Below are 20,841 nucleotides of genomic sequence, written 5' to 3' on the forward strand. Positions count from 1 at the left end.
GAAATGTTTTATAGACTAGTTGAGAGTGCCTCTGACTACATCTGTGTATCTATCTTCTGAGTAAAACCTCCCACACAGTCTGACATAAATTAAATTTAGTCACTCTGAGAATACAGTGAGATGCTCAGATGTCATCTAATATCTTTTCTTTCTCTTCTCTCTCCTTCAGCTAAATTGAATAACTGTCTTTATAACTGCTACCCACACTTATTTGACTCATTTCCTCCTTTATTTCCCTTTTGCCATCCACACCCCCAAGCTTGTTGATTCAGCCGACGAAGCAGTCTCTCTCGCCTAACATCTTCTATTAAATATGGATTAATTACCGCAAAACCTTGTTAAGCATCGTTAAGACCTCTTGCATTAATCAGCAGTTATTTTAATTAGAGGGAAGGAAGTTTTTAATGCGCTGCACCGTGTATGTTTTACACCTCCAACATTCTAATCAGCTCAATCACGACTTGATTTGTCTCCAAGTTTGTTTTGCCATTTTAGACATGTGCCCTCATCTTCAGCAGTTACTCCAGTTGGAGTACCATGGCAGGAAAATGGCCACTCTAGCCTTTTCATAAAAGCTTAACTAATCTGGAGGAAACATCACGCCAATTAAGAAAAATTGGTGAGAATATCGCACAAGCATCAGTTATTTTGGCAAAACCTCAAAAGCAGTGTCCTCACATTAAAGAGACAAAATCCTGGGTTGGTTGTAGTTAAGGACAACTTTTATCTATTGGAAGCAAAGAAGGAAGTCATTCTAGAGCAGGGGTCTCAAACTCCAGTCCTGGAGGGCTGGTTACCTCAAACTTTTCCATGTGTCCCTGTTGCAGCACACCTGCATAAAATGAATAGGTCATTAGCAAGAGTATAGAACTTGACTGCATGCTGAGGTGGCAAATCAGCCATTTGATTCATGTTACAGCAGCTCATGAGTGAATAAACATGGTGCAATAAAAGTACTGTTAGAAGTACATTTTTCCAAACACTTACATTTACTTGAGTAGGGTTAGGGGTTGCCACTTCAGCATGCAGTCAAGTTCTATACTCTTGTTAATGACAGACTAATTTTATTCAGGTGTGTTGCAACAGGGACACATGGAAAGGTTTCAGGACACTGCCCCTGAAGGACTGGCGTTTGAGACCCCTGTTCTAGAGTTATGAAGTCCTCAGAGAACCAGTTTAATTGAATGCTCAGTATTGCTCTTATTTTAGTTGGGCAGTTGCTTTAAATAAGACCAAAATTATTCCTTGTAAACAGTTGTGGTTTGTCAGATTAAACCAATCTTAACTCCAAGAAAGCAAAATCAGGAAAGAACTTTTATTTTGAAATTTTTCACATCACATTCTTACTATACAAGAACTTTTGAAACCTAATGAATATTTAAATACAGATTAATTTGTTATATCTTTATCAATAAAGACAGCAATTATATGAAACTGTTGAAATAGAGATATGTTCATCCAAGGTTTGAATAATCTATTTTATACATAATTTTTCTTATTTTGTGAGGTATTTCCTGCTCTGGTACAACAGACGATGTTTCAGTAGAAATAAAAACTGTGTATTTAGTAGTTGCTCATTAAACTTTGTGTGCTGTGCATACCAATAATTTCAAAGTAAGAGGTTATTATATTATTAGCCCTGTCAAAGATATTTCAGCAAGCTACTGACTTTCAACCAGAAGACTGAGGTCCAGTTCTCATGTCAGAGAACACTTCAGTTTTGTCTTCATTCATGGATTAATTTCAACCAAAACCTGTTGGTCAGGTGCAGGCCTAACCAACATCTTTTCCTAACTCCTCAAATTAGGAAAAGATGATTGTTTGGATGAAAAAGTAACCTTTTACAGCAAGAAACATGTGTTCTAAAGCATAATTCTTTAAATTACCAGTCAATTAAATCTGACCCATCAAAAAGGTGACAAAACCAAAGTTTTTTTTTCATGACATGTGTGTCACAGTGTCTAAAAAATGCTTAATTATTAAAACTAATTAACATGCCATAAACTGCTTTCACAAATGAACAGTGGAGGCGATTTTGGCAGGGGGCCAGCTTTCTGAAAATTTAAGGAACCACTCATACTCAAAATTTTATTAAGAGTTGCATTTTCTTTTCGCCTAACTCCCGAAAGCTTAAAAGTGCCACAAAGCTATGTTTACTGATGCATTCCCTTCTGAAAGTGAAGTCAAAGTGCAATAAGACATGGAAGATGAACATCTGCACCATCCTGCCCTGAAGCCGAAGTTAACAGCCTCTAAAGGATAAAAACAAAAACATTTTCCAGCTCATTTATGTCTGCTACCATCCAGCTGCTGAATTCTATCAGGAATGCCATTATGCCCTTCTAAGGTTAAGGTTTCTGAATGCACTGTTGTATCACTTATGATGGCTGTATAATTTATAGGCTGCTATAAACGTAACCTTGTATAATTTATGTAATGCATGAATTAACTGTAATTAATGGTTTAATTTGTTATAATGAAAGTTCAATGTCCACCAGGCATATATTTTATTTAGGCTATTACTGCTTGAAAGACGGCTGTATGGTAAGTGTTAGTGGTATCTTCTGCTGCTTTGAGGTGACTAATGAACACAGAAATGAATGCTCTTTTCTTCTCTTTTCAAAGCTCACAGTCATGATATTTTCTACTGTACTCAGGTAGGGAAAGAAAATCATTCCAGTGTAACTGGCATGTACCCAAAAAGTAATTATAATTATGAGAGTATCGTTGTGAGATTTCTTAATCATGATTTATGATATACTTAGTCAACATGACTGCATACCTCAACCTACACTTGTCCCAAACAGATAAAATGAATGTAAACTTCTTTTTTTTCACTATATCCAAATTTGTTTATTGTTTATAATGTGGGTTTAAAATGTTGGCACCATATTAATAAGAATACCTTTTTGCTATCCAACTTTTAAGTTCTGGATTTGAAATCTTAACAGCACATTTAACTTTACCAGAACTATTGTAGCAAGTAATAATGAGCTGACATACTGCAGAAATACCATGTATTATGACTCTTTTGCCTAAAAACTGTATACTCTTTCCACATTCTACAGGGCCTGTGGGTGGCACACAAAGATGTACAGCAAGGCAAGCAACTTCAAACTATTTTTCTACAAATTAATTTGCACAAGTTGCCTGGTCAACTGGTCAGTCAGCAAAAGTGTTAAGTTAGAGCTGCAAGAATACGATCATTACATAGCTATAACCTGTTTTACATTTACAAATTACACTGCTGTCCCTTATTATATTTTTTTTCTATAGATACAACAATATCATCAATCTGAATTCTTTTGGCTGTGATAAAAGTGTAGCCTGGTTTTGCCAAAGGCTTCTTCCTGTTGAAAGGGAGTTTTTCCTTCCCACTGTCACCAAGTACTTGCTCAAAAGGGGTCATTTGATTGTTGGGGTTATCTTGCCAACTGTTGTTGTTCTTGTTGATGTTGTTTTGGCGCTATTTAAATTGAATTGAATTGAATTGAATTGAATTGAATGGCATATGTTCAAACTACAGATTTAACAATGCGGTACTTTACAATAACACAATGTCCTGGGATGATATTAACTTTTCAGCTTGTATTGCTATCTCACTTTTGTACTCAAAAAGTAGTGCACAAAAATACACTGAAATATACACCATATGTTCTTAGTTTACTTTAATGAGGGAAGGCATTAACTGTTTATGTTTATGCTCAACTATAAAGGGAATTCTTTGTTTTAAAATGTTTATACATGCTTTCTACTTTTCTCTGAGAGTAAGTGAGAGATGTTTCTCCCTCTGAGTCATGCTCTAAATCCTCTGCAGGTGGGGAAAAAAAATTTTCTCCGTTTCATGCTCAGTTTGTGCATATTATAAGACATCTTGGTTTCACTACACCAAATATCTTCAGCCCATTTAATAAAGCTATCTGTAGTTCTAATGGAAAACTGGCCGCATCTCTGATGGCTAAATCTGTACATTTGTTACGAATGAGTTTTATGTGCACTGATGGCTCCGTGGACATACCAGGCAATTCGCCCTCAGGCCCATTAAACACACATTTTTCTTGTCCTTACATTAGAGTTGCATTTGACAGCTATGTCATCGTTGAGTGCTCATAGTGTCTCATTCAGCTTTGAACTGTCAAATATCCCCATCGCAGATAACTGTCAGCCTGGCTACCATCTTCCAGAACAGAGAACTCATGGTTGTTTGCCTCCCACAAGGGAGTAACTTTGTTAATGTTTTCAGGCAATAATTTTGATAATTGGCCATGAGCTTACAGAAAAATTACATTTCAGTAAAAACATGCAGAGGAAGGGAATATAATCTGCATTTTTGTGACTAGGGGTATAATGGTGCTGAAGGTGCTTTGTGATTATTGCCTCAAATGTTGAAAGGGCTTTTGGACAAATGGTGAACTTGAAAGACATCCTAATAATGAAATTTATTGGAGAATCATAAAAGACAGACCACATCTGTGGTGAAAAAATGACTTTCCCACTATTTTTTTCCCAATCACTCTGTATGTACTCCTCGCTAGACTTTAAAAAATGGAAGATGTATGAGACTTTTACACGACGTTAATGAGAACTGTGGAAATGATTTTGTCTTTCCACCTCTGAACTTGTCTGCAGCTGAGATTATAATCAGCTGAAATTTCACAAAATGTATTTGCATTAACCAAAGCTTATGTTAGCACTTAGAATAGGTCTTCCAGCTAATTGGTGCCTGGCAATTCAGGCTATTGCCAGCATTGGTGGTAAGCCATCTAAGGGTGGTGAGTGGTCCCTGCATCAGCAGGCATTCAGCACCAAGGGTATACAAATTAATTTCTGATGTAACTGCGCGCTAATACTGCACCACATGCACATTTGCATTAACACCTTCTTTTTTCTAAGTGCACATTAGTGAATGGAGAGACTGGCTGCTCTCACTCTTTATACCTTTGGTCTCTTTCAGCTCCACTATGCACTACCATTCATTCAACACCAAACTGTCCGTCTCTTTCTATTTCCGACACACACACACACACATGCACGATGCTCCAGCACTCAACATGCCCTGCTATTAGGCTGTCAGTTAGTCGGGCCAATAGAATAAGTGGTGTGGATTAGGCAGAGACACACACGCACACAGAGGATGGACAGCATACTAAACAGAGTGGGGCATGAGGTGACAGATATCCTGTCATAAATCCCTCTCTCTCTCTCTCTCTCTCTCTCTCTCTCTCTCTCTGTCGTTCTTTAAGACACATACACACACACAGCAAAGGAAACAATTATAGCCACTCAGACAGTCGATAACAGTGAGACATAATCAACTTAGTGCAGTTTTTTTTTCTGGAAGTCTTGTGATACTTTGTCATTTCCTCCGACCACTCGTCCTTATTTCTTTGCCTCTCTACATCTCAGCTAGACAGCTCCTCTCTTTTTTTGTTCTTGTCCTCTCTTCTGCTCTCACAGTCTCTTCCTTCTCCAGTCCTGTTCTTGGCATCTGCTCTTCTCTCCCCTCTATAACTTCAGTTTCTCTACCTTTTGTTTTACATGTCCAGAATGTTAATCTACTTCTTACTCTTTCTGTCTTTTCTTTCATTTCCATCATTTTCTTCTTTCTCCACTTCCTTTCAAAATAGAAGGGGAGATGGAGAAGATTCATAGAGAGCAGCTTGAAGGCAAAGGCAAAAGGATGAGATTGCAAGAAGGGATGGTCATATCATCTGCTGCCTCATTCGTCACCCCATCTAGATGAGTACTCTCCTTCTTACTCCTCCTCATATTTTCCCTTGCATCTCTCTTTCTCCCCCTTTCTTCTTTCCTCACTCCCACCCCTTTGTTTTGCTCGCTTAACCCTGAGTTTCTCTCTCTTACCCCTCCCCCTCCTAAGTTCACCCTTTCCACACATCTCCTCCATTCTCTTCCCAAATTGTTCTTTGACCTTCTCATTTCACCGCACCTTCTCGTGTTCTTTACTCCCAAGTTCATCATTGTTCATTCTACACGTCCTTCCTCTGCTCATGTAAATCTCTTTTTCCCCTCACCTCTGCACATTTTTACTCCACTTCACTTATATGAGAGGTCTCCATGTGTCATTCATTTACAAAACGCACATAGCAGTCTCTACACTAATCTTACAAATGGCTCTTTAATTGGGGAATTGAGAGATGTTTATTTGATCAGAGCCAAAGACTTCTCTATATCCCTTTATCATGTCAACACAACAGGCAAACAAGTCAAGGAGAAAGAGTAAGTAAGTACACGGTCGCTCCCTTTCTCCTTTCATTCTTTTTCTCACTTTCCCCCCTTTTGTCCTTGCTGCCAAAGAAATCTAATTAAGTGGAATATAAATTGTAAATTGGTTTCCATGAAAACACACACACCTCAGTGCCCATCACCTCCAGATTCAACCGGATATTCAACAATTAGTGGGCACTGGAGCTCAAAGACATGTATCAGGAGCACAGCTGCACCCAACACACACACACACACACACCAAATGAAAGGACGGCCTTGAGTAACACATGCCTCTGCTTTCTTGAACATAATGTTGTTGCAAAACACAAGAACAAATGAACCTCTTTTTAAAGGATCAGTTCACCCAAATCACAAAAGCAAAGGTAAGGAGAAAGCAGGTAAGTTATTAATGCTTTATCAATAAGTCATACACTGACTTCAGCTTAAACTTCAGCTTAAACCAATTTCAAAATGCCAACTAGAACAGCTGAATGTTTAAAAAAAATACAAGTATGAAATAAATAAACACAGAAAAACTAAGTCCGCAAACAGACAAATACAAATGCAGCTTCCATATGAGGATGGATTAGAGGGTTATTACAACCTCTACAACATGTCATTAAGAGTGACTGACAGCCGTGGGGTGAAATTGATTTCTTCATCATTGGATTTCAGTCTATTATCATTATAGCTGAATATGTTTCACATTTTTTTGTAAGAGGAATAAAAAGAAAAAACAATCATTTTAAAAAGTCTGGTCCAACGTGTGTGTGTGTGTGTGTGTGTGTGTGTGTGTGTGTGTGTGTGTGTGTGTGTGTGAGAGAGAGAGAGAGAGAGAGAGAGAGAGAGATAGGGGAATCTGTCCGACAGATAGCAAGGATGTATCAATATCGCCCCCCAACGGCACGTATCAAACAACAAGCAAAAAAACTGTCCCTTTGCTCTCTTCTGTTACATATACAGGAACACACACACTAATAAAATAAATTGCAAATAAAGTGAAAAATGTGAGTGAAACAATTCAGAATGATGATGCATTCTTATATTATAAAGACTCCAAATCGTTCTTTAGAAAAAACGAACAAACAAACAAAAATCTAAAAATATTTTCAGCCTCTGCAACATTTTGAGCCTTTTGTCCATTTATCACAGCCTGATGATGAGATCACCTGTGTTTCATTAGTTGCTTTAAATCTGTATGAAGGATAGGCTTTCCTTTGTTTATGTGGCTTTAAAACTGTTTTCTTTTGTTCTCCTCGTGTCTGTTAATGTTAGCCTGTCGAAATGAAGACTCATATCTCACAAAGCTTTAAGTTTTTAGTTGAATTCAGACATAAACACACACATTTGACGAGTTATGTACTTCCTTTATCGTAACGCACAAAGTACAGGTTACCTCCGCTGCACCATTACGCACGGAAAGAGGCTACTCGCGGCTCTGCACCTCTGCAACACAGAATGCAAGATAAAGCGAGGAAGGACTCAGTGTTTAGAGCCAGTCTTTCCTTCAAAGTAGCCTCTTTTTGCAGTCGTACAAGTCATGAATACCAAGCAGAAGATGCTTGGAGAGAGCAGAACACAGAGTAGACAGGTTGCTGCTGCAGTCCGCTGAAACATCGCTGACTTTAACGGATTTTCTTTTCATCTCACGTCTACCTTCAGTTTCCTGAGTTTGAGCAGAGGACACAAGCGGACGTTTTTGAAAGTCTCATATTGTATCATGACCGTTAAAAAGTGAGATTCAACGATCAAAGAGCATACAAAACAGCCCTAGGCAGAGGGCATAAAGTGCTTGCATTATAATTTTAAATATTGACTATATTTTTTTTTGAAGAATCGTTAAATGTTTCCATTACGGAATCGCATGTTGATCTCTTCTAAACGGCTTCTTGGTTTTCATTCGGGATGTGTTTTTATCAAGAAATGATATATATCCCATGTTTGGGAGTAATAACGATGCTGTTGTAATTCGACTCTCGTGTCTTTGTATCTAACTGTGGAGCTTCCACTTCTGAAAAAAGATAATCGTAATCACCACTGACTCGATTATATCCCTAAAACCAAAAGGATTCCGAAAACTCTCCATACCTCGCCTGTGCGTAACAAGTGCCAGAGCGATGCTGAGTGTGGGCTGCGGAGGGGAGATGTTGCGGACAGCAAGAGGATTCCGTAGCTTTAAACTCCGAGAGATTAAACTGTGTATCTGTATGTTTACTGTAATATACTGTCAGGTATGCCGTTTGAGAAGCGGAGTATTACTCGGCTATCTGAACTGCTGTTAGAATTAGTCCATTGCCCAAAGATTAAAAAGGAAACTTCAGTTATTCTTCACTTTGTTTCTAAATAACACTTGCACTTTTTTTCATATGGTACCGCTGTACAGGTGCGCGTTTATATGCATGCCGGAGTACATGTCAAAATATCTGTGATCATTAGGTTATGTAAAGAAGTGTGGGGACGCTGTAAATTGACTGTTTTGCGCTCAGACAAGCGCGCACTGTTCTGCCCGTTTCTAAAACCAAGTGATTTCAGCAAAGTAGACTATAATTTGAACTGAAAATGAGACACATTTCTACCGTCAACAACATGTAGCCCGTCCTTACAGTAAGCTTCGTAAAGCAAAACCTCCTAAAGCTCCAAAACTTTGTCAAAACCTCCGATGAGCCATGTGAAGCTGAACTGAATATGCTGACGCAAACTCAGACGAGTGTCCATCATAAGTCAAACTGGCACTATTATTAAAAAAAAAACCATCTCAATAATTACTTAAACAAGGGATTTATTGCAGTTTCCTTTTTTCGGACATTCTTACTCATATGCAAAGATTTCTGTGTGGATACAGAACAGTGGTTTAGATTCTGCGACTAACGTGCTGAGTTTAAAGTTGCTTTACTATCACATTATCCAGCAGTACCACATATGCATCTGTAATGCCCTGGAAATCACAAAGCGCTCAGATCACCCTGCATGTCCTCCCTATGTGAGCAACTTCAGCGCTGTGACATTCAACTCAAACTGAATCAAAGCCGACCAATGCACAAAGAATCTGAAAATATTTAAAACACACACACACACACACACACACACACACACACACACACACACACACACACACACACAAGAATAAATTGCTTCACTACCTGGAAAGAATTGTCCATCAGTGTGTCCCCAAAGTACAAAGTAGAAGAAAGCTGCCAGCCAAACGCCAGAATTACTCCGTTTATCCATCTCTTCCTTCTTTTTCTTCTTGTTTTGTTCAGCAGTAAGAATTATTTTACATACTCCCGTCTGGTCCTTAAAGTTGTTTCCCTTAGTTCGGGACAGCAGTGGCAGTAATAAGAGTAATAAAATCCTTGCATTGGTGGATAAGAAGAATCAGAAAGACACAAGTAGACGCAAAGAGGGAAGTTGGGGGCAAATAAATGGGAGCTCTCCGCTTCCCTTTCCTCTCCTATCTTCTATGTTCCGACAGAGCGAGCCAACGTGTCTGTGCGCGTCAGTGCGCGCGTGTGCCCCAGAGACTGTATGAAGGGCTCTGTGTATGTGTGCGCGCTCAGACGGTCTCTGACAGACTGACTTAGAGTTGGTGAGGAATGGAGAGGAGTGCACATTACACCGGGTGCCAGGCACCCGCGTAAAGAGGAGTGGATTAACGCGTGCTGAATGTCCGGTGACACGTTTCAAAATAAAACAGGGTGGCGTTTGAATGGAAACTAAAACAGGACATTGCCATTTACCATCAAGGCCGAGTTTTGAAAGAAGTAAGAGCTGTAAATTAACCAATAACTGGTCAAACTGGGAAAAACATGAACAAGGGGAGCAGAGTTCACTAAAGGTGCAATAAAACTGGGTTTTCCTCAGGTGTAATCTTGGGTATCAGCATTGGGGAAATATTAAAAAAAAAAAAAAAAAAGCATTTATGATCATTCTAAACCTAAAGAACTTCTTAAATGGAAACATCTAGTCTACTCTCTCACTGGCAACATACGTCTCCGTGGTCATTCTATAGAGAACAGTTTGGGACGTTTGGTAATAGATTATTTTAGTTTGGAAAAATGATTAAATATGGAGTCCTTTAACGTTAAAGTATCCGCGTGGTTAATTTGCTTGTATTTACTTTGGAATAAAATAACCACTAAGCAAAAAAGTTGCAGGCATACACGCACACTACTGCTTATTGTTCTATCGCCGTCATTAAACACATGCTTTTAACTTTAAGGGTTAGATGTCAAAGTTCCTTTAATGGCTTCGTTTTATTCCCGCTAGCTTCACTACAATAAAGCAGTTTTAAGTTCCTAGGTTCCCCCTGGGTCCTATCGCCTGCATCCTCCGCAAAGGATAGGATTCGCATTCAGTCTCATTTCTCCCTCCCTCGCATTCTCTTTCTTTGCGTGTCTTTTTCTGTCATGAGATCCCGTTCAGTCCACTCATTCTGCTGTCACAGGATTTCTGTTTCAAGGGCTGTCTGTCTTACCTCTCTGCCCACAAACACTGAAACACAATCTGACTTTAACACGCGAGTGAGTGTTTTTAAGAGTAAGATTTTTGTTTAAAGGATTTTTAAGAGATGCAGTGCCACCAAGGACTTTGGTAGAAACGATAAAGTTCAGATGAGCTGCTATGTGTTTTTGTTAACGGGCGAAACACTGATACCAAGTGTATGTTGAAAATATGAACTTGTACTGTAATATCTGTGTGATTATACTGTATCTAGGTGCTATAATAATGTGGGGTTTGTTTGTTTTTTTGTTTGTTTTTTTTATATGGTGACCTCATCCTGTCTCTGAGGACCTTCTGAGGAACGAGCTTCTCGTTTTTGTTCCACGCTAATAGACATAATATTATATCAAGGTTATTTTCTGTTTTCTTGTAGCCTGCTTGAAGAAAACAGTGTGAGTTTATAGAGTAAGCTTAAATAAATATGTCAGTTCTCACTTCTGGCTTTGGTTGTTGACCATGATACTGACCAAAGCTGGGATGGTGCCATTGATATTAATGCTTATGCTTGTATGACGTTATTTTTGCATTTACAATGTGCGCAGACATGCATCTGTGTCAGAGAGACAGCGAGAGAGAAACGCATGCAGAGAAAATATATGTGACAGCAATCTCTGTGATATGTTCAAGTGCAACTGCATCTGATTAACCATACAAGAGCCTTAAAGCACCCTGATATCCTTAAAGAGACTACACCAACAACAAAAAAGAACTGCTATCTAATTAAACTAAATTTCAAATCAATCATAAGTCAAACATTCACACAGAAGTTTTGTAGATTTTCTGAGGAAAAAAACTGTGAACATTACTGACATCAGGAGTGAAGAGTAAGAATGTTTGAGAAGATGTTTTTGATGGTGGTCTGACCACTGAAGCTGTCACTATCAAGCCATTTATAGAATCACGTTTTGATGGCTTTGGTACTTTCCTGGGCTGAGACAGACAGACACCATAAAGAAGATAAGCATTTCTATTTGTGCACAGACCAGACTATTCTTCTGTTAGCCATCTTTTTGTGTTTGTTTTTTTAAGAAAAACTGTTCAGGTAGCAGCTTTTTACAATAAAAATACATTTGTGGATGTAGAGACATACAGACAAGCACACAATCAATCTGCCCTCATTTCTTGGAGTCTGTATTGTCACTTTGTCCGCTGAGTTTACCCATCCCATGGCTGAATTGCCTTTTTGGTAGTAAGCAGGGTTGGACTGGGACAAAAAAAATCACCCCTGGCATATATACATATATATATACACATATATATGTGTGTGTGTGTGTGTGTGTGTGTGTGTGTGTGTGTGTGTGTACGTGTGTGTGTGTGTGTGTGTGTGTGTGTGTGTGTGTGTGTGTGTGTGTGTGTGTGTGTGTGTGTGTATAGATAGATTTACATTGAAGCAAGTTTTAATCATTTTGGTACAGTTGTTGTTGGATTAGGACATGTTAGTGGCATTGCGGTGATGCTTGTGACAATTAAAAGCTAATCTTAGCTATTAGCAGACTATGGGCCATTTGGTTTCCTTGAATTTCTTCCTTCCTAATTTCATCCCTCCATCTATTTTTTTACAATGTTAATTGCTTCTTCTTTTATCTCTTTCACACTCTCTTGCTGGGACTGCTGTTCCTCCTCTCGCTTTTCTTCGTGGCTAATGCAAGGAACAGCAGGATCCTGTGACTGCAAAGGCTTTATTTTACTTGTTGCTGGTACTTCTGTTGACTAGTTTCGTTTTCTTTTTATCCCTTAGCTTTTCAGCTCCACCTTTCATCAACCACTTCAACAGTACACTCTGTTCTACAAGGTGCATGAGTACAGAGGAAAGTGTGTGTGTGTGTGTGTGTGTGTGTGTGTGTGTGTGTGTGTGTGTGTGTGGGTGGGGGTGGTTGTGGTGGTGTGTGTGCGTGTTATGTTGAGAGATTTGATTGAACCAATGGGTTGCTGTCAGTGCTTGTAGGGTCAGTGCGCAGTGACTCTTCAAGCTCACCTGTAGCCTCTTTAATTATATTGACAAAGAAAGAATAACATTGACCCATTAGCCCACAAGTGCGAGATTGCCAGTTCACCCCTGGTACTAAGTGACCTTTCAGTAACACTGGATACGCCTTACAGTGTGTGCCACGTGTTGTGTGTATCTATATGGCCTTGAGCCAGGTGTAGCTTTTAGAGTACCCACAACACCAATCGGGAAAGCAGTCAGTGCCTGTAGGGAAATAGAAAAATATAAGGATAACTACACTTCCAATAGTGGATTTCTAAGTCATAGTTCCCTCACGTATAGTGGGACATTTTTAAATGGACATTTGTCACAGAGAGTACTTGAGTGGTAAACTGACCTAGTTCTTGTGTGGGTTTGAACTAGGGCTCTGCAATCTATCATCTGTGATAATACAAGCATACATTTTTATATGATATAAAAAAGTCATATCATTATATCAGTGATACAGTAACATGCATTTATTTTCCCCAGTGCTCAACAACGTGACAAGCCCAGGCTGAACGCCAGCTTAAAACGATGATTTAGTAAAAAGGGAGCTACTTTAACAGCCTTCGACAAAACACACTACAGCATTATTGCAAAATATGCAAAAGAAAAAGAAAAAAGGTAACAGTCAAAGGAGCTTGCAAAGAAAAGCGTCTGGACTTCTTTAAGTTGCTTGAAGACGTTTCACCTCTCATCCGAGAAGCTTCTTCAGTTCTAAGGTCAAATGGTGGAGAGTCCCAGATATAAACCTAGTGGGAGTAACCCCCCGCAGAGGGACAAAAGGACCCCCTGATGATCCTCTAATCGCATGAGCCAAGGTGGGAAACTGGGCGTGGGTCCCAATCAGCCAGAGTTTCAGGTGTGTTCATTGTGAAACCTGGCCCCACCTTATCATGCGAATTCCTGAGGTCAGATGGCCCAGGATTTGAGTGGGCGTTAAGGCGTCTGGGAAGGGATCTCAAAACTGGATTATAGATGGCAGAGAGTTGGTGTCGTAAACCACCGCCTCTGTTCAAAGATGGTCGCTCACAGTGGACATAGATGGCTTCTTTCACTCCTCTTTCAAACCATCTGTCCTCTCTGTCCAAAATGTGAACATTGGCATCCTAGAAAGAGTGTCCTTTATCCTTAAGATGCAGATGGACTGCTGAGTCTTGTCCTGTGGAGGTGGCTCTTCTATGTTGTGCCATGCGCTTGTGAAGTGGCTGTTTGGTCTCTCCAATGTAGAGGTCTGAGCATTCCTCGCTGCACTGTACAGCATACACCACATTGTTAAGTTTGTGTTTTGGCGTTTTGTCTTTCGGGTGAACCAGTTTCTGTCTGAGCGTGTTGCTGGGTCTGAAATGCACTGGGATGTCATGCTTGGAGAAAACTCTCCTGTGTTTTTCTGATACACCGGCTACATAGGGGATGAAAATGTTGTTGCGTCTGTCCTTCTTATCCTCCCTCGCTGGTGTCTGGTCTTCTTTTCTGTGCCTCTTTGCTGACTTTAAGAACGCCCATTTAGGATAGCCGCACGTTTTGAGTGCTTCCTTTACATGTGTGTGTTCCTTCTTTTTCCCTTCAGGCTTAGAGGGAACATGTTCTGCCCGGTGGTGTAGGGTCCTGATTACTCCAAGTTTGTGTTCCAAAGGGTGATGGGAGTCAAAGAGGAGGTACTGGTCCGTGTGTGTGGGCTTCCGGTAAACTTCGATGTTGAGTTTGCCGTTCTCTTCAATGTGCACAGCGGAGTCCAGGAAAGGACAGAGGCGGGGGTTTACGACACCAACTCTCTGCCATCTATAATCCAGTTTTGAGATCCCTTCCCAGACGCCTTAACGCCCACTCACATCCTGGGCCATCTGACCTCAGGAATTCGCATGATAAGGTGGGGCCAGGTTTCACAATGAACACACCCGAAACTCTGGCTGATTGGGACCCACGCCCAGTTTCCCACCTTGGCTCAGGCGATTAGAGGATCATCAGGGGGTCCTTTTGTCCCTCTGCGGGGGGTCACTCCCACTAGGTTTATATCTGGGACTCTCCACCATTTGACCTTAGAACTGAAGAAGCTTCTCGGATGAGAGGTGAAACGTCTTCAAGCAACTTAAAGAAGTCCAGACGCTTTTCTTTGCAAGCTCCTTTGACTACGATGACCTGGATGACTGAGAACCTTCACAGACAAAAAAGGTAACAGTTTCTGTTAAAGATGGAAACAGAAAACTTGTTTCACCACAAAAACATAATGTTGAGAACAACCAAGCAGTTTCACAGTGTAACTTTTAACTCAAAATTTTAACTTAAATGTTACAAAGTAACTAAGTTTGACTTTACATTTGTTTTATGCTGTGTCAATACTTTTGAGCTACAGGGCAGGTGCTGACAGCGCCTTGTAGCAATAGATTAACACTTTGAATTAGATGTCATCAGTGACCGTAGCTAGTTGGAAAAGAAGGCTAGAAAATGATCTTCATTTTAGTTAAACTGTAAATTAACAATATTATTATTATTATTATTATTATTATTATTATTATTATTATTATTATTATTATTATTATTATTATTATTATTATCGTCGAAGAAATCTCATATGTCAGATGGGAAGCATGGTGGTGAGGTGGTTAGCACTGTTGCCTCACACAAGGTGTATACCACCTTTCACCCTATGGTAGCTGGGATAGGCTCCAGCTCCCCCCATGACCCTGATAAGTGAAAGAGAATGGATGGGTGGATATTAAAGAAGACAGTTTTTGTGGTGAATATGGATGTTTTACTCTTGATTGCATTCTGTCTCTCCCATAAACTCGAGGCAGCATGATATATAAGTTTAATCTACTACTGCACTGTCCATGTCTGTTTTCTAAAGATGTTTTATGTAGTAGCTTACCAAATTGTCGCAGTCCTCTTCATGTAGCAAATTAGTTACTGTGGTATGCTTGTTTATGTATCAATGACAATGATCATTTAAGACAACAACACAAAACATGTATGAAGTAAACCATTAAGCAATGAAAAAGGAAAGGTTTTCTTGTTTTCAGGCAACTTTGAAATGTCTGCTCAATATCAAATGGTGCACCCGAACTGCCATTTATAAGACCATGTCAAATCTTTTTCGGCCTACTGCCCTTCAGAGGTCCCCACTGACTGTGTGGTATTTGTTCCCCTCCATTTCCAGGTGAGCGTGACAGGATGCATTAAATTTTGTAAATTCCACACAGTCATTTGGGAAGGTCTAGACACTATTTGCCCTTGCACGGTCCTCAGGCCAACATATAGGCTACCACAAAACAGCCTGTTGCACTACAGTTTTGCCTTTTTAAAGTGCTGATCAATATTTGAAATATATGATATAATTTGTGATTTGACAAATACATATTAACTGCAGTTTGAATGCCCTTTATACTCTCTCATTCCAGTTTTTCTTGTCAAGCAAAGAGCAAGTTATAACACTAAAAGCAGCACATCATCTCCACTGTATTCAGTGTGAATTAGGAACTGCTTTTTCTCCTTGAGTCACTTGATGGTTTGCCAGAATTGCCTTGAGGCTGACCAAAAGGCTCCATGGCCTCACCCACCTCCTCCCATACCCAAGTTTTGGTTTAGTTACTCCTAAGGCCACGTTCCGCTTAGCCTTTTGATATCTCTAAGCTGCCTCATGCCAGCCAAGCTTGAAAGCTTGAACGCTTTTTCAGTTTGGTGACTGGAATGGACTGATAGATAGCATTGAATGCACTTTATACAACATGCCACATTCATACTCCAATGGATGCATTGGAGAGCAATAGGGTTAGTATCTTGCCCAAGGATATTTAAGAGAGAAGGATAGAACCAACCAACCTTCCAATCAGTGCATGACCTGTTCTACCTCCTGAGCTATAGCCACCCACAGCCATCTCTGGTGCCCACCATTTGGTTTGTTGGTTCTGGCCACAAGAGGCACCAACCTTCATTTTCAACAGACCACTGCTGAGCTGCTGTCCACTAAGACTCAATGTCCTCTGGCTTCCTCAGAATGCTGTCAAAGTTCTGCCAGCAGTAGAAAGTGAGGATCTTGTAGACTGGGGCTTCTGTCAGATGCTCCCAATGCAGCCTCGCTACATGTTTCGGTATGCCAGATCTGTCAGGTATGCATTTTCTCTCTGTCTCATTTTAGTCTTAAATTCTCCTTGGCCTTACTAATATATTCACTTTTTAATTTCCTCTTCCATTTTGAATTTGTGTGCTGATAATGACTATAAATAATGAATCATTTCCATTGTTTGGTGAAGTAAAAATCAATGTCTAATTAACAAGTATATTGTGTCTATCCAGGCCATATATTCCTCACCTCAGCACTCAGCATCATCATTTATTAATTAAAAATCAATTATTCAGACCAAATGGTTGAGAGATATTCTCTCCCCAAACATGACTTTTCCATTACTTACAGATAAGGCATTATATTTTACATAGTACTAACTTTAGTGAGAGTCATGAAGTCTGGAGTTATGCCAAATCAATATCAGTTTGTAATCGTACCAAAGCAATACAGTTAAAAATTATACACAGAATGCATATATCCATATTTCGCAGACTTCAATATAATCCTACCCTTTCACCCATGTGCCTCAAATGTAAGACAGAAATTGGTACCCTAACTCACAGCTTCTGGTCATGTTTGAAATTGCAAGAATATTGGTCTAATGTGTTATCTGAAATGGAGAAGATTTTCGGTTGTGAATTGGAGATGGACCCTCTGTCTCTCATACTGGGCCTCCCCAGCCGGCGATTAATATCCAAGAATAATAGGAGATTGTACTGTGTTCTCACTTATGCGGCAAGGAAGAATATACTACTCCAATGGATTTATGAAAAAGCACCAACTATTAAAGGTTGGCAAAGAGTAGTGTTGGATCTAGTACCATTGGAATATCTTACATGTGTACTGCACTCAAAAACAGATCAACTCTTTAAGGTGTGGGAACCATACATGAACTATGTGGAACCTGATGTTTCTAATATTATGTTACAAGGATTCTCTTGAGTGTTCAAACTGCAACGTAATACTGGGACCACAGGTATTGTACTGTATTGTATTCTCTCTTTATTTATTTATTTATTTTTAGATGGAACTGAGCTGGTGTTCTGTGCTTAGTTATCAGTCTTTTTGTTTTTGTTTTGTTTATTTGTTTTTGTTTGTTTTTTATTTATTTATTTATTTTCGGTTTTGAATTGTACACTTTATTATGTTATGTAATTATGTACTATTTGTGAAAACAGAAAAACTAATAAAAAAAAATAAAAAATGTAAAAAAAAAATCAATTATGCAAAATTAATAGGGTTGCTCATGTCATTACTATTTTTTAATAACACTAAAATATCATATTTTAAAATTGGAAATTGGACACCCCCCAAAAGGTAACCAAACTAGCATTCAACTCATTTTTAGAGAGAAATCTATCATCTGGACACTCAAATTTTAACAATGGTTTCTTGTTGTGAAGTAGCATAGCATTTATAGTTAAGTGTCTATTGAAAAAACATAAAATTAATTAGCTCAGTGAGTATGTACTGACATGCCGGGGGGTGTGAGCAGTAAAGGATTTGTTTTAGATTTGCAGGTTCAAAAAAAAAACCACCACTGAGATGTACTCAACACATAAGCAGAGAAGAACAGCATGCATGCAAATGGATCACCATACACACCCACATGCAGCCATCTACATGTATATGAAGCCACATAATACTGAGGTGCAGAGTTCCATTTTTCATTTAGTGAGATATAAATCAGGGCAGCATAGCGGTGGGATGGTTAGCACTGTTGCCTCACAATAAGGTCCCAGGTTCAAATCTACCAGTCTGCATGTTGTCCCCATGTCTATGTGAGTTTTTTCCAGGTGCTCGCGTGTCCTCCCACAGTCAAAAGGCATGAAGTTAGTGGGGTTAGGTTAACTGGTGTTTCTGAATGGTTGTCTGTTTCTCTGTGTTATCCCTGTGACAGACTGGCAGTCTGTCAAGGGTGTATGGCAGCTGGGATACGCTCCAGCCCCCCGTAACCCTGCACTGAATAAATGGAAGAAAATGGAAGGAAGGAGATAGAAATCAGAGGATGTTAGCCACAGCACGGCATATATAACAGCGTTATTAAGTATGGATGGAAATTGGAATGCATAGTGTGAAGATGGAGTGACTGGGTGTGTAATTGTGTGTATTTGGAAGAGTGTTAATTCCTGCCCACTTACTGAACCAGAATATTGGGTGATTCTGCTTTCTGGATTTAGTTTTTTGTTGTTTTGCTTGAGTTAACTCCAATATTTTTCCTCAGTACAGAGGTTTGGATCCTTAATTTAATCTCTTATCATTGGATAAAACTATAAATAAATTATAAAGCCATAATGTAAGAATATAAAATTGTAGCTAGAAAGTGTACACTTTATACAAATAACATAAATCACAATGCACAACAGTTAATGTTCTATTTTAAAAAAACTCAGCTCTTTACACTGTGTATTTTTCCAAAGGTTTTATTAAGTGTGTGTTTAAATGCCTGTCATAAAATAAACAAGTAGAAATATTTTGTGCTATGGTTCACTTTTGATTGTGCTGACATAGTGCACAATTTCCACTTTTATCAGCACCTAGAAAGGTATTCTTGGGAATGCTGATCACTGAACAGTTCTGTTTATTTTAGACTACTCAGTAAACTGTTTTGGCAGAAACTCCACAACAGCCAGAACAGTGCTGCAGGAAAATAGTGTGTTGAGCTCCTCAGGTGCTTGTTCACAAGATAAAACAAAATCTGTGCGGGGATTGATGTGGTGTCAGGAGTGATATGCCACTGTACTGGACTTACAAGAAAGCTAGGCCTCAAATTCTCAATTTGCCAATTGACATACATTTCTATCCTTGTCTATGATCACCAGCTTTGGATAAGAGAAGCACAAATATCAAAAGGCATTTCAGTATGGTACCACTTTGAAACAAGCCAGCTGATAACAGTCCAAGTATTCTTTATCCTACCAAACATCAGTATTCTTTCTGCTTATTTAAGCTATTCCTGGAATAGTTTCTTACATGATTACCTTTCATTTTTCAATCTTGTCAATGGTTTCTGCATTTGCTGGAATGTAGTGCTCATAATCACTGCATTTAAAATGAAAACAAATTTAGGTAAACTGAGACCAGATATGTACCAATTGTCTTTTCATCATAAACGCCCTCCAACCTTATTAGCTGTCTCCCAGACACCACAGGTCCGCTCCAGTTCGCCTACCGACCCAACAGATCCACAGAGGACGCCATCGCCCGCGTCCTGCACCCACGCAGACAAGAAACAGGGTAACTATGGGAGAATGTTGATTACAGTTCAGTGTTTAACACAATAGTGCCCAGCAGACGGTTCACAAAGCTGAGGGATCTGGGACTCTCACATCATCCATAAGTGACTGAGACACTCTCTTCTAGACACTCCAAACCCACCAGCACAATGTACATAAATATGTTCATATTGTTTATTTTGTAAAATGTTCAGATTGTCTATTCTTATTTAATTCACTTAATGTACAGAATTCACCTGCTTGCTGCATACATGCTACCACTGCACATTCACCTAATGTATATGTTATATATATTGTCCCCCCCCCCCATTTCATTTCACTGTGTGTTATACTTTTATAACTATGCATGTGGCGAATGGAGAACCTTGAACCTTATAGAATATTTAAGTATAGAGATCATGGTTGGCTCAATGCCTGAATGAACCTCATAGTTTTGAAACATAAATGAATTAAATTCCTCCACAAGTAATTACAGAGAATCAGAATCAGAATCAGAATACTTTATTGATCCCTGGGGGAAATTATTTTTTGTTACAGTGCTCCATTTTAAACCAACATTAAGACAAGACAGACAATACGCTAACTAAGAATAGTACAATATATACATATATATACATACATACATACATAAGTCACTTATAAATAAATATTTGGAAAAGAAACATGTGTAGTTGTAGCAGCAAACAGTGTGTTAAGTGGATGCGTTGTACAGGGAGATGGCCACAGGCAGGAATGATTTCCTGTGTCGTTCAGTGGTGCTTTTCGGTAATCTCAGTCTCTCACTGAACGAGCTCCTGTGACTGACCAACATGTCATGGAGTGGGTGGGAGGTGTTATCCAACATTGTC

The 20,841-nt window shown here is 39.3% G+C and overlaps 1 protein-coding gene across 12 annotated transcripts in view; it reads right to left on the reverse strand.

Annotated features, from left to right (window-relative positions):
- The window catches only part of ptprt (protein tyrosine phosphatase receptor type T), a 333,988-nt gene extending 324,202 nt beyond the window's left edge, over positions 1 to 9,786 (reverse strand). For all 12 annotated transcript variants that reach the window (XM_085274701.1, XM_085274699.1, XM_085274700.1 and 9 more), the window contains exon 1: positions 9,366 to 9,786. In XM_085274701.1, coding sequence (XP_085130827.1) covers positions 9,366 to 9,453 — 88 coding nt within the window. In that variant the 5' untranslated portion in view covers positions 9,454 to 9,786. The remainder of the gene's footprint in view (positions 1 to 9,365) is intronic.
- Positions 9,787 to 20,841: the final 11,055 nt, after the last annotated feature.

This window comes from Mchenga conophoros, linkage group LG5 (assembly GCF_057382185.1).
Source record: "Mchenga conophoros isolate Kocher_MC1m ecotype Shallow Benthic linkage group LG5, M_conophoros_male_GT1.1, whole genome shotgun sequence".
Lineage (NCBI taxonomy): Eukaryota > Metazoa > Chordata > Actinopteri > Cichliformes > Cichlidae > Mchenga > Mchenga conophoros.